The following is a 14,403-nucleotide window of genomic DNA, read 5'->3' on the forward strand; positions in this document are numbered from 1 at the left end:
ATTTTATGATTTATGTATTTATTTATTATAGCCAAAAAGACTCTCAAGACACCCACAGGCTTAACTGGGAGGGAGGAGGGAAAATATGTTGTTACTGGGTTAGATTCAGTACCTTACTTTCTGTGGCAGGGCTCCACTCATAGAAGGGCCCTCCACCTGATTTTTGGGGACCCGCTCCCCCACCCCAAACACACACGACTCAGCCCATTTAGCAGGGTCTCCTGATTCTCTGACTTGGTCTGGATGGTAAGCAACTTTTTGCACATGCAAGCCATGGCAGAAGTGTGCTGTGGCTTCTCGTGTCATGCAAGCCCAGTGGGAGTGAGTGGGGGTTGTTGGCGTGCTTAACAAACCACTTACAGTCTATGGTCTGCAAAATGGCAGTCGGTGTGTGAACAGGTGCTCTGTATAGTATTTTCAAGGGTCTGGACGGGATTTCATGGCGACTGGGAAGTCCACTTCTGCCAGCGCAGTTAATCCAGCATAAATCTGGATCCAACCGATTATATTTTAGATACTATTCTGCAATGATGCGTCTAGTCATAAGGGTGGTTTTTCATACCAACTAGAATTCAAACTTATTGAACGAAATACTACTCATTGTTGAAAAGGAAACTCAGCATCTTAGGATGATGGGTAAACTCTTTCAAAAAGATAAATATTTCAACTAATACTACAGGGAGATCGAGATAGTGTCCCAGTTGTCAACATCTCCAGGAGAGATGGGATTTGGAGTAAACCTGGAGTGCTTATCCTCTGTCACAACTGCCAGCTGATGTTTGTAAAACTGAGGTGAGACACAGAGGCCCTTTCCAAGGATTAGACCAATCTCTGGCTCCCTCAACCAGCCGTGCGTTGTCTCAAATGAAGTGGATGTCAGTGTGGTTGGGCAGCTGCTGGTTGGCACCACCTCTTTCCTTTGCTCCTCTTCGTCCTCCCTGGCTGCACTGCTGCTTCCTCCAGCTGCACTTTCTCCTTCCCCGTTGTTTGTGGGGAGATCCCGGCAACTCACTGAAAACAGACTTTTCTAGGACAGAGGTGCAAAAGGACAAGACAGAGGAACTGAGGCTGCCTGTGGCCCATTCTATCTCTCCTTTTCTTCTTACATCACTCTGAAACTGTTCATTCTGCACCTTGTGTAGCCAACTCTGTTGCAGTGAAAATCAAGTTTTCCCCATTGACTAGAAGCCTCCTAGTGCCACCTCTCCATTTACCATAGCACCCTCTTCACTCCTTATTTGGTGAGACATAATTCCATTTTTCCTCACTTTATCATTACTATTATGAATCATTAGAGAACAGTCTACTGGTCTAGTGCTTAGGCAGGCGTATAAAACCAATCTTTTATTTCTGTAAACATTGGTTGTAAAATAAAAAAAAAACATGTATTCTTTAAACTTTGTTGGTGTTCTTGAAATAATTCCCTCACTGTATCACAGAGTATGGCAGCGGTCAGCAATGCAGTACCCATGAGTGCCCTCCAAGGGTGCCCACCAGACCCCACTGGACCCCTGTGGCTTTTCCTTCCTTCCTCCCCCTGTGCCACCATGGCCTTTCCTTCCTTCCCTCCCTCCCATCTGCTACGCTACCGCAGATCAGAAGATAAGGTGAGCATGGCAGGAGTTGCAGGAGAAAGAGGAAGGGGAAATAGTGAGGGGAGGAGCAGGAGGAAATAGCGAGTGGGGGAGATGGAGGAGGAAGACGAAGAAGATCATGAGCAAGGGGAAGAGAAGGAAGGAAACAGTGAGCAGAAGGGGGAGGCAAAAGAAGATGCACCCACCCATGCACCCTGACACCATTTTTTTGGTAGGGCCTGCAGCCTCAATTCAAAATATAAAACATGCCTGTAGGCCCAAAAAGTTGGTTACCCCTAGTGTAAAGTCTGCCCTGTGGGTCCCACATCTGTTCCCAAGAATCTAGTATCGCCATACACATACAGATGTGTAATCTTATACATGTGTGATCAAGGTCAAGCAGGAGCAGTCCCTGTAAGAGGTCTGTCTATTCCAAGATTCTGCTTGCCATAGTGACCAACTAGATGCTTCTGGAAAGCTTACAAGCAATGCTTGAAGACCAGAGCCCTCTCCTACCTCTGGTCCCTCAGGAACTTACACTCAGAAACATATTGCCTGAACCTGGAAGTTCCATATAGCCATCGTGACAAATAGCCAGGGAGCAGGTACTGCCATGGTTAGAATGCTGGATTAAGACTGATGAACCCAGGTTCAAAGCTTCACTCAGCCATGAACTCACTGGGGAAGTTTGGGCCACTCACTAACAGATTAATCGTCTTCCTGTGGCTGTTGTCTTGCTGGTTCAACAAAATTTACATCAGGAATGAGTCCAAGATCTCTTTTTTCTGGTTATTTCCATGACCAACTGTTAACATGCAAAATTATTTAGGATAGGAACATGCATTTACACAATCTATATGAGAGTAACTGAAGTCAACCATTATTACAATAATTTCTCCTTCGGGATGCCTCCTTGGTTTCTTCCTCTGTCTCAAAATCACCTTCAGGATTTTGTATTTTGGTCAGGTGGCTAATAGTATAATTCTAATACTAAATTACTTTTTGGTTGTGATATTATCACTTAGAAGGATTATGTGGAGGAGTTTGTTTCTCTTAACCTTTCAAGTTTATTGAACTCTATGCCTAATACACCCTTCCTTGTTCTTTCTACAGAGTTTATATCTATTTCTGTTCCACTGAGGTCATTCTATCAGGTTTCTGATATGTCCACTATATCTATGTACTATGTTCTTGCTTAATACCAAGCACTCAAGCACCATCGTGGCTTGGAGACTTAAACCCATTTTATTTTCCATCACGGGACAAATATTGGTAGCTGGATGTTTGCTCTGCAGGTATCTTTTTTTACTATGTACCAGCTCTTATTCTATTTTAATAGGAATTGTAGCTTAATGAGAGCTACTGGATATTCTGTTAGAGATCCCTAACTGCTCTGCATGGAACTATTTTCCTACAGGAATCTTTAATGCTTATTACTAGAGATCTTTCTTTTCTTTCTTTAACGGAAGCTTGATGTGCAGAAAATTTTGACACTTCAAAAAAGCTCAAGCTTTAATAGCAAAACAGTACGTTTATTTGCTTCGTGCCAAACGGTCTTCTATTGCTCTACAGTTCAGTGCCAGCTTATTTGCTCTGTGCCAAACAGCGCCTGACCTGAAACTTTAAGAAATGCTAAATGGTCTTTTTTAAAAAGAACCCGTCAAACAGCACCTGATCTCACGTCACGTGTTTTCAACCTCCATTACCTGTATCCCTCCACTTTCCTTTTTTCTACCGTATTACCCTTTGGGTTTGTTTTTATTCATTTTGCTTCACCGGCAGGCTTCACGGGGTGCTGCTAGGCCTCGGCGTGGTGGCTAGGGGCACCCATCTCATATTGTATTGTTTTGAATGGGATGAATCAGAGTGAGGAGGGTCTGCTGCTCCTCCTCCTCCTCTTGTGATGTCCTGTGTGTGTGTGTGTCTCTGTGTGTGTGTGTGAGAGAGAGAGAGAGAGGGAGAGAGAGAGGAGGGGTAGTGGGCAGGGTGGTTGGCTCTGGCTCAGTGCTGCTGAGAGAAAGGTGGCATTTTTCTTCTCTTCCCATCCCATCTCACCTTTTGTTTTTCAGGCCCTGGTGAAGGTGGGTTGATGGGCTTCTTGGGTGGGGACTTGGAACACCCCCTTTCCCTGCAACAGAGGAGGGAAGGATCTGTCTATGCTTTCATGTAATGGAAGGGGGTTATTATTGGAAGGAGGGGGTACCTCATTCCTTCGATTGTAAGACACCATCGATTGTAAGACGCACACTAATTTCAGTACCACCAACAGGACCCCCCCCCCCGCGATTCTAAGTACACCCCGTTTTTAGAGATGTTTATATGGGGGGGGGAAGTGCATCTTAGAATTGAAGAAATACGGTAATTCTGTGGGTGAATGAGAAAGAGGGAGGTGGGTTGGAAGACTTGCTTGCTATGACAGGGCGGGACTTGCTTTAATGTAGTGGGAAGAGGTCATATTATTGGGTTGCCCATTGAAAGCAAGCTGATGCAGGACATAATTGGAAAATTGAGAGACGAAGGGTAAAGGAAAGAAGGAAACGCTCCCTGGAAGTTGTTCTAATCACAAGGGAAATAGCCAAACATATTTTCATTCAATCATTCTCAGACTACTAGCGTCCTTGGCGACACAGGCTTTACACTAGTCTTGAAAAAGGAGAGAGAATTACTGTTCAACCAATTTAAGTACAGACATGCTATTTGCAAATGGTACACTGTGCTTTGGATTGCACAGATCTGCCTGTGGCCAGCAAGGAATAAATGGTCTATCTTTCTGAAGCGTGTTTGCTAAATGACTGTCAATCCCTACCAACTCTACAATTCTACACTATAATTCTGTCTGGGGTGCTGGCGAGTAGGAGACGTAATTCTACATGTAGATTATTTAAAATTTTACCCTGCCCTATACAGAAGGTTCATGTTTCACTTTTCTTTGTGTGAGTCAATTAACATTAGAAATCTAAAGTGGTTTTAAAATTTACATAGCTCCTGTATGTTCCAACACACATGGGCCCAGCAACACATGATGTTCTTATGAACATTGTACAGGCATAGGCACTACTTAATAAGTGAACCAGGACTGGGGGGGGGGGCAAAGTAGGTGAAGATGTGGTGGGCAGAAAATAAGCATACAGATGATCCCCTACCCCATTTATTGTGAAAATAATGCATGTTAGGGCATATGAAAATAGCCTTTAAAATAAACACGGCCATCTGCTAATTCCCAATGCTAATTGGACCCTGCATCACATCATGAGCACAACTGATATTAGTACATTATGAAATGGTGAATTTTTACAGGACTCACCAAGCCGGTGCATAATGAGGGAATGAATGGCCATCATTTATAGAATCATAGAATCATAGAATAGCAGAGTTGGAAGGGGCCTACAAGGCCATCGAGTCCAACCCCCTGCTCAATGCAGGAATCCACCCTAAAGCATCCCTGACAGATGCTTGTCCAGCTGCCTCTTGAAGGCCTCTAGTGTGGGAGAGCCCACAACCCCCCTAGGTAGCTGATTCCATTGTCACAGCCCTCTTAACTGTTGCCTGGCAATGATGGGTATCATTAAAAAAATGATGTTCATGAGAGAAATACTTCCTGATTTTAGTCACTGTTATCTGAGAACAGCCAAGAAAGCTGCAAGACAACTTTGTCCTTTAAGACCCTCATTGCTCACTAGATTGATCCTTTGTCAATCTTATTGGTATGAAATAAGAAACATCTGAAACTTCAAAGAAGTACTTTTCTTTTAACAAATAGATAAATTAATGTGAGATTTATAAAAGTCCAATGTTCATATACAACACCATACAGCACATTAAAAAAAATTAGTTAATGGAATTGGGCAGTAGATTTTGTTCTTCCAACAGTACACATTTGAACAAGAGAAATGGTTTTGTGCTTTCACATCAGGATATTTTAAGGTTCATTTGAATTCTTTTAATTAACCATTTCACACAAGAAGCCTGAAATAATAAAAGAACTGGCCAATTAGTTCAAATTAATATGTGAAACTCAGTTCTTTATCCTGTCCCTATTCCCAATATTCACACTGCTTCATGACTCCGTTTCCTCCTTTAGAATTGCCTGGTTACACTGCTGCAGTAACTGTCGGAGCTTCAACTAGCAGGAAGTCCCTTCTATGCATTTCCTTAAGGCATATCAGCCCTGTTATTATTAGTTAGAGTACTCCATTGATTCTCCCCATTCCACCATGTTTCTGCAATGCTCACTATGTCTAGGTTCTCCTTTAAGAACAAGCACTTCAATTCTCCCATTTTGGCTCGGAGGCTTTCTACCATTTGCATAGAAACACCTGTGCACAGTGTCACTCCCCAGATATCTCTGGCATGTGCACTTAGGGCTATTTGATTGGTTATCATGTTCTATCATATACTCATGGCCTATTTTATCCCCTTCTACATTTGGACCATCAAATGTAACCTAACTGCATGATTCCCAGTTTCTGTAAGCTTTTCCCCAGGTTTAGTTTAAAAGCTGCTTGGCCACCTTTTTTATGTTTATTGCCAGCAGTCTGGTTCCATTTTGTTTTAAGTGGAGCCCATCCCTTTCATACAGGCTTGACTTGTCCCAAAATGTTCCTCAGTACCTAACAAATCTGGGGGGGTGGGGAACCTCCTTTGAGACTTCTCAGCTTTACCTATCTAGCTGGACCTGTGTGTGAAACTGGTAGCATTTCAAAGAAAGCCACCTCGATGATCCTAAATTTCAACCTCCTACCTAGCAACCTAAGTTTGGCTTCCAGAATCTCACAACTACATATCCCCACATCGTTAATACTGGCATGAACTATGACAACTGACTACGCCCCAGCACTGTCTATAATGCTATTTAGATGACATGTGATATCCACAACCTTCACAACAGTGCTTCAGAATTGCACAACTGGGTCAATTCTTTTACTATTCCCTCCCCCCTCCCCAGTCCTTCACAACTGTGCAGAGATTAGCCTATATGCTTGATTAGCCTCATCTTGTCAATTTCCTTGTATGTTATCTACCACACTTCAGTGCTCCCTTTGACAGCTGCATCATACAAGGAAATTGACCAGGCAGGACTACACCTATTGGATAGCCAATATAGTGATTGGGTCCAGCACTTCCACAGACACACTTTAAGAAGACATGGTAACCAATTCAATGCCAGATGGGGAGGGTGAAGGTGCTGTCGAAGTGCCAAGCTGGCAGGAGCAGATCACTGAGTATAACAGCAACACGGGTGCTGTAGCTGGGGTGTGATCCCCAGCTACAGTATCATCATTTGAATAATAGCCAACCAGGGGCCTGTGAAACTGTGGGAATGCAGGAACCTAATGAGGAGGAGGGGCTGGCAGTAGAGACCCAAGGGTGAGAGGTCTTATGAGAAGGAAGGCGCAACACTGAATTGCAAGGCACTCCAAGAAGCAGACAGCCAGAGAGGTGATTCTCTGAAAAGATCCACCTTGAGGGTGGGACTCCTCTGATTGGGAAGGTACGGGCTGTGGTAGCCACCAACAGGTTCCTTGCAACTCTCTTTCATCGTGCTGTTACCTGAGACAGTTAACTGCAGCTCAGGTGGGTCTTTATTGTGCAAATCCGACTGGTGAAGTTGGCTACTGGTTTTTGCATATGGATTACATCTGTAGCCTAAGGCAATGCTGATCTTAGTCTGCTTAATAAAAGCAACTGACTCTTGTGACTACAAAAGAAGCCAGGAGCTAGGCACTTGACAGCTGAATTTGTGTTGGCCCTTGCATACTTTTCAAATCTGTATGTAATTTTGCCCTACAATCTTGTATGTGTAAAGTCTGGTCAGTGACCGTAATAAAGTTGATGATGATGAATTTGTGTTCTTGTGCATAAATAGGGAGAAAAGGAATTTTCAAAAATTGCAACCACATTTGCCTACTCCTGCAGAATGGAAGATCTAGGCTCCCCTCCCCCTTTTCAGGGCTCCAATTCAGAGCAGTTACTGCTGTGACTACAGTAAAAGGAAGCCACAAAAAGTGGGAGGAGCCTAGATCTTCCCTTTCTTGAGTAGCTGGATACTTTGGTAAGTGTGGCGTTAGATGGATTCTTCTCTTGCGCATAGTTCAGAACCAAGTTTCCACTACAGCAATGTCATTTTTAAACTAATCTACTATCCAAGCCCAACTGAAAACTTTCGCTTCCACCACAGAAATTGGACTGCAACTTTGTTCCCCGAGCAGTTTGAATGCTTATGAACATACTATTCCATCAGTTGCCAGAGTCTTTGATACCAGATTGCAATACAGATTGCCATAAACCTTTCTCATGGAGATATCAGAATTAAATATATTATTATAGCGCTTATTAAGGCTTTCATTATTGAGATTCTTCTGAATCATTGCAAAGTATTTTTTTATCACTGAAACTGTTACACATAACAGGCCATATAAACATAGAAAAGTAGTAACAGAAAGTACAGCAAAATCTCATTAAACTTACCATATTGAATATTGCCATTGTTAATATTATAGCAGTTGTTATCAAAGTGAGCACAATCCGTGGCCATGGGCGGTTTGCGATGACTCCAGATGACTTCAGAATCCACAACAGTGAAGTTGAGACCTTCTTGTTGCACTGCTGCATATAGAATACATGAAAACGCATGTCTGAAGATATTTGAGCTTCTCCTGCCTTTGCTCCAAAATAAGAACGCTCGCAATTCTACACTCCAAGAACATGCATGCAATTCAAAACAGAAACAGCAGCAGCTTGGTAGCGGTGTCAAACCTTGCCCTATCCCATCAATGAATCAGTATTCATCTGAGCGGAATGAAAACGTGCACTGAATTACAACATTTTCCATATCTGAGTTATAAGACAGGAAAAGACTAACTATGAGATGTGTTAGCATTAGCAATAGACTGAGCGGGCTTCTCCTCTGACAGCAGGATATGTTTCAGTATTTTAGCCCTGTCATCCCATAGAGGAGAGGAGTTATTCCTGTTGGCTTCACCCTCTGCTGATCAAGAAAAGGGAATTAACCACCTGGGTCCCTAATTGCTGACTCCTATGTAGGTGCAGGGAAACACTCAGACTTTTATTTCATAATTGGCACATAAGGAGGTTCCCAGAGAGGCAAGTAAGCACAAAATAATTTTAAAATTTACATAACTTTAACAGACTAAAATTCATTGAAAACATTAAAAACCCACCAAGAATATTAAACACTAATAGCAGAATGATAAGGGCAGTATTACAAAGATATCCAAGTAGCGCTATTACTACAACTGCCTTCTACTTTCACATAAGTAAAAAATCTATAGTACAGCTAAAATAAACACAGTGACCTGTTCTGTACAGTCAGAACATGACCCATTTATCTATCACCTATTCAGTTTCATTCTCAGTTTCCTAGATAATTCCGTCGTGAACATCTATTGCCAAATCATTTTGTAACAAATATTTCACTGCATCCCTTCCCCTCTTTAAGATTCTTTTGTTGTCACTATTTAATTCAAAGTGAAACAGACAGTTCAACATATTTCATATTGCATTATGTTTTTTGGAATCTCACTATCACAATCCAGGGAGATCCTTTCTCCATTGCTGGGTCTGTCCTAATGGTCTTCTTGAGCAGACAGCTGCAGTTTGATTGGTTGTTTAAACATCGTTTTTAGATATATGTTGTCTGTGAGTGTGCTTTCTGTTTATAGGTTTTTATGTAAATCGTTTTGCATTTCAAACAATGAATTTGAATGGTTTTTACTCTTTGTGAACCACCCAGAGAGCTTTGGCGATGGGTTGGTAAAGAAATATAGTAACTGAATGAAATCATAGAATCATAGAATAGCAGAGTTAGAAGGGGCCTACAAGGCCATTGAGTCCAACCCCCTGCTCAATGCAGGAATCCACCCTAAAGTATCCCCGACAGATGGTTGTCCAGCTGCCTCTTGAAGGCCTCTAGTGTGGGAGAGCCCACAATCTTCCTAGGTAACTGATTCCATTGTCGTACTGCTCTAACAGTCAGGAAGTTTTTCCTGATGTCCAGCTGGAATCTGGCTTCCTTTAACTTGAGCCCGTTATTCCGTGTCCTGCGCTCTGGGAGGATCGAGAAGAGATCCTGGCCCTGCAGTGTATCATTGTAACCTCGATCATTTCAACTAAGGATAAGACCAAGGAGACAATCTGGGAGCTGTCTAGGTTTAAAAGTGATGAGTAACACAAACTGTTTATTCTAGGCAACACAAACTGTTTATTCTAGGCATGATACAGCCAATGTTAAGCACTTTTAGGCCTATTGCGTCAATAGGGGCTGTTTTCCAGTGAGTGGGTGTAGAACTGCAACCTTAAGTTCTACTGCTTTCAGTCAGGGTTTACAGCTTAGTGGCAGAGAACAAGCTTGGTGTGCAGATATACCAAAGCTATGGAGTATGAGATTTGTATGCAGAAGGTCCAAGAATCCATATTCAATCTCCAGTTAAAGATCTCAGGTGGTGGGACTAGGAAAAAAACTGTGCCTGATACCCTGGAAAGTTTCTGCTAGGCCAACAAAACATTATTGTGCTAGAGGATCCCGTTTAAGGCAGCTATATGTTTAATGAAGGAGTTAAGCATGTGCTTAAATAGCTCCCTCTGAAATCAATGGGATTTAAAAGCAGAGCATTGGCTAGATCAGTGGTTCCCAAACTTTTTCAGGTAACCGCCCCCTTGGTTCCACAAACTCATGCCCAGTGCCTCCTGCGTGCGGCCCCTTTAAATGGGACGCACCCGCAGCAGGCTTGCCGAGGGAGGGGAAAGAGAGTGAGTGCCTCTGTTTTGCAGCTGGCGGGGCGGGGCACACCAAGCAGGGTATGTCTCTTCATTAGTGTTTTGGTGCTTTTGAAACATTTCAATTCACCATTAAAAGGACTCTTCTTAAACGGTATGAATACATGTGTGGGTTCTTCCCTAGATGGCTTGGGACCAAACTACCTTCTCCAATAAAAATGTACCTGGGTTTTAAGACCTTCTGGAGAGGCGCTTCTCGGAAAATACCACCTCCAGCGCCCCCCTGCCACCCCTTTGCCTCTTAGCATCCCCCCTGCTGCCCCCTTGCCTCATAACGCCCCCCCTATGCAATCCCACCACACCCAAGGGAGCGGTACCACCCACTTTGGGAACCACTGGGTTAGATCATGATATCTATTAGCAATGGTTAAAAAAAAAATTGGTAATTGAGGCCAGGTTAGCTGAATAATCGCCTCCTCCTTTATATACCTGCTTGGTCCTTAAGATTTTCATCAGAGGTCCCTTTCCAGGTTCCCACACCTAGTGAGGTGAGGCTAGTGGTCAGGCAGAGAGGGCCGTTTCAGTGGTTGTGACCCAGTTACGGAATGCCCTCCCCAAAGGTGCTCACCTAGCACCTACATCATGGACTTTTTGGAGCCAGGTGAAGATGTTTCAATTTTCCCCCTAGGCCTTCATATGTTTTTCTTGTGTCTAATCTCTGGCCCTAATAATTTTCACTCTTACTGGTTTTATATGCTGGGTGTTTTTTTTTTGTTTTTTTTGCTTGTGTTGTTTATTATGCTTATCATACTTGTTTTAGATGGAGTTTGTAGGTTTGATACTGGCTGCATTGATACTGTTTTAAATCTATTTTGATATTATTTTATTTTTATTTTGTATTTTATTGATTATACATTTTGTAAATTGCCCAGAGGACGTGGTTGATGGGCAATATAAAAATGCTTCAAATAAATAAAGAAATCACACTGAGGCCTTGGAATAGGAAAAACAATGAATCCAAAAGAATAAACAGACCGGATAACAAAAAAAAGTAGTCCTATTGAAACCAGAACGACTTAAATTAGTTATGATTGACCCATTGATTTCAATGGGATTTAAGCGTGAAATATTTTTGGATAAGGGCCAAATATGTTGGGAGGGGACTTTCAAAACAAATTACATGGTGCATTATGAGTAATGAATACAAAGGCCATTTAAGCTGTGGGTGCTTCCAGATGAGGCTTTTTTTTTTGGGTAAAATTGCCCTCATTTACAGAATTCTACTGGAGGCGGGGAGGGGTGTTTCCAGATATCATTGTCTTCCATTTATAACTCTCCTATGTTTCCCATCTTTTTATTTATCGCATTTATTACTACAGAAATATTGTTAAGGAGGAAAAGACGGAATAGCTGTGTGTGTGTGTTTTGATGGGTAGCAACAGGAGCTGTCCAGCACCTTACCAGTTTGTAATAACAACAATAAGAAGAAAATATAGATTTAGTCAGAATGTATCCTGCCTAAATTGAAAATGATGGAAGTTTCACCTGTAGTTTGGTTTAATAGCAGTGATATTGCCTGCACTGAAAGGTAACCCCTAACTTGATCTATATAGCTTATTTAAAATATCCTCACTTAACAAAGAGCAAAGAATTGGAATCCTGGTACCTCTTTCTTGCCTCCTTTAGAATTACTTATGTAAAAACCTTGGATATTTTGTCAAACATTTAAAAGCATCTGACCCAAATCTCTGTCTTCAGCAATATGGCTGTTTTCTTAGCATGCCCTAAATGTCCACTAACATCCTTTACCTAATCACTTAAATGAAAACTTTTATTGTTATCTGTAAAAAAAAACAACACTTTTAACTAAAAAGGTTCAGATCAGAAGTATCTGTTTAGCATGGCCACTTAATGCAGTTGCAGAACTACATCATTCAGTTAAGTCATTGAATTAAGAAGGAAAAAAGAATTATCATTGTGCCTTTCATCAGAATGAATGCTTTATTTTTTTTCCGGATTCCTTCCTTGCTCTTTTACAAGTTATTTATAGCATTGTGTGAAGCAGGAGCAGCTCTGACCTGAATACAACATGTACATTTCCTGCTCAAGATTTAGTTGACTTCCATCATTTAGAGGCACACCAGGTCATGGCTGTGCACTTTTATTTTTTAGTAGTATGCATCAAAACCAACTTATCCCAGTGATACATGACAGGGTACAAATGTATAAATAAATAATTTGGGGAAATGCTCAGCTAGTATGGCAGCTCTGTTTAACAGAAAACAGTGTATCCATGGATTAAAAAAGAAATTGTAACGTTGCTAATGCTGTGTGATATGACTTCTAGAAAGCATAGTAAGTTTGATAAGTAATGGTAAATGAAAGTAACCCAACTCCAAGGGAGAAAGTCTTCAGAGGCTATTTTCTTGCCCAGGCAACTAAAAGAGATATTATGCTAGCGGAACTTTCTTTTGTAGGGAAGGTGGTCTTCAATAACTTAGTATCATTATTTATACAGAAGGAATTGTGTTGCCAGGGAAGTCGACACGTTCTTAATACCTACCAAAAGCTGTCCAGCAAAACAGATAAACAGAATGAAGGAAAGCACAAGAAAGGCAGCTCCAAAGGAGATTCCAAGTATAGCCTTTCTATAAAACAACAAGAAAAAGCCCTGTTAAATACAAGCAAGTTTGCAGCCGCTGACAACTGAACTAAATAAGATGATGACAGTTATGTTTATTTAATCCTGTATTTTCCTCATTTGAATATAAAGCAGGACGGGGTCTCACTTGAACACAAAAACGGTCATGTTGATGAGAGGAATTGGACCCTCCCCTCTGTCACCTTGCTTGGCCAGGTCAGTTCCCCAAATAATGTTCTCCTAAAGCTGGACCAGAGGGGAAGGGGAGGTGTTTAGATAACTACTTGTAGGGAAGTAATGCATGTTATAGATAAATGGAGCGGACATTTGTTTAAACAAACCTGGTTGCTACTATCACATCTAGTTCGACCCTCAATGAAATCAGGGCCTGAGAGAGACAGAAGACCCTTCAAAATTAGGCATTAAGCATTGTTTTATATTTAACAGGAGGTGAAGAACCTGTTCTCTCATTCAGTGAATAGAAGTTTGAGGGGAAAACAAAACAGAGGCATTAAATAAAGATCATCTATTTCTTTACAAATAATGATCTCTTTCTCATGTATAACTGTATAATTATGATAAAGTGGCTACCAGAAGAAGGGCCTTCTCTGCTGTGGCATCCTGGCTGTGGAATGAGCTTCATAAGGAGGTTTGCTTGGCACCAACATTATATTCTTTTAGACACCAGGTGAAGACCTTTGTATTCTCTCAGTATTTTAACAGTCTATAAATAAATTTTAACTTTGCTATTTTAAATTTGTAGTTTTGCATTGCTGCTGTTTTTATCTTGGTTGTGCTTTTATACTGTATTTTATATTATGGTTTTATACTGTTGTTTTATACTTTGAATTGTCTTAATTTTGTAAACTGCCCAGAGAGCTTCGGCTATTGGGCGGTATAGAAATGCAATAAATAAATAAATAAAGTGATAATGCTTAATCCTGAATGGGTAATATTTTTTTTATTTAAAATAGTATTTCTTCCTCCCTTCACACCTAAAAGTATTTTAGATGCTTTGCAAAAGACGAACCAACTCAAAGCAACTCAACAGTCAAAAAGTATGATTCAAACCTTTTTAAATCTGCTCAGTTTCAATGACAGAGGTCTAAAAATGGTGAATCGCTGTTCCACTGAAATTAATAGGATTTAAAAGCACTTAGTGTTGCAAAAAAAATTAAACAAAGAACAAAAGGAGCAGGAATTTGCAAATAATAATATGCTCAACACTGTTTAAATTGCAGTGGTGTCTGTCTAGAAAAATGCCCTTCTTAGTTAAATTCCTGAAATATACTTTATGAGCAAAACTGCACCCATTTTAATGGAGGTTTTGCTACAGCAAAGTGCAAAGAGAACCATCACTCTTGTAATTTTTTTTAAAAAATCAATGTTCCATTTGATTCAGGATTTTATGGGGGGAAAACAGCCCAGGAGGGAAGATGTGGGAACACATAT

The 14,403-nt window shown here is 41.2% G+C and overlaps 1 protein-coding gene across 1 annotated transcript in view; it reads right to left on the reverse strand.

The window, feature by feature from the left end:
- Positions 1 to 14,403, reverse strand: part of ADCY2 (adenylate cyclase 2) — a 150,544-nt gene that overhangs the window by 31,955 nt on the left and 104,186 nt on the right. Inside the window, exons 15-16 of the mRNA XM_063130192.1 lie at positions 12,874 to 12,958; positions 8,043 to 8,180 (exon numbers count right to left, since the gene is read on the reverse strand). Of these exons, the coding sequence (XP_062986262.1) occupies positions 8,043 to 8,180; positions 12,874 to 12,958 (223 nt within the window). The remainder of the gene's footprint in view (positions 1 to 8,042; positions 8,181 to 12,873; positions 12,959 to 14,403) is intronic.

This window comes from Elgaria multicarinata, chromosome 7, assembly GCF_023053635.1.
Source record: "Elgaria multicarinata webbii isolate HBS135686 ecotype San Diego chromosome 7, rElgMul1.1.pri, whole genome shotgun sequence".
In the NCBI taxonomy this organism is placed as follows: Eukaryota; Metazoa; Chordata; class Lepidosauria; order Squamata; family Anguidae; genus Elgaria; species Elgaria multicarinata.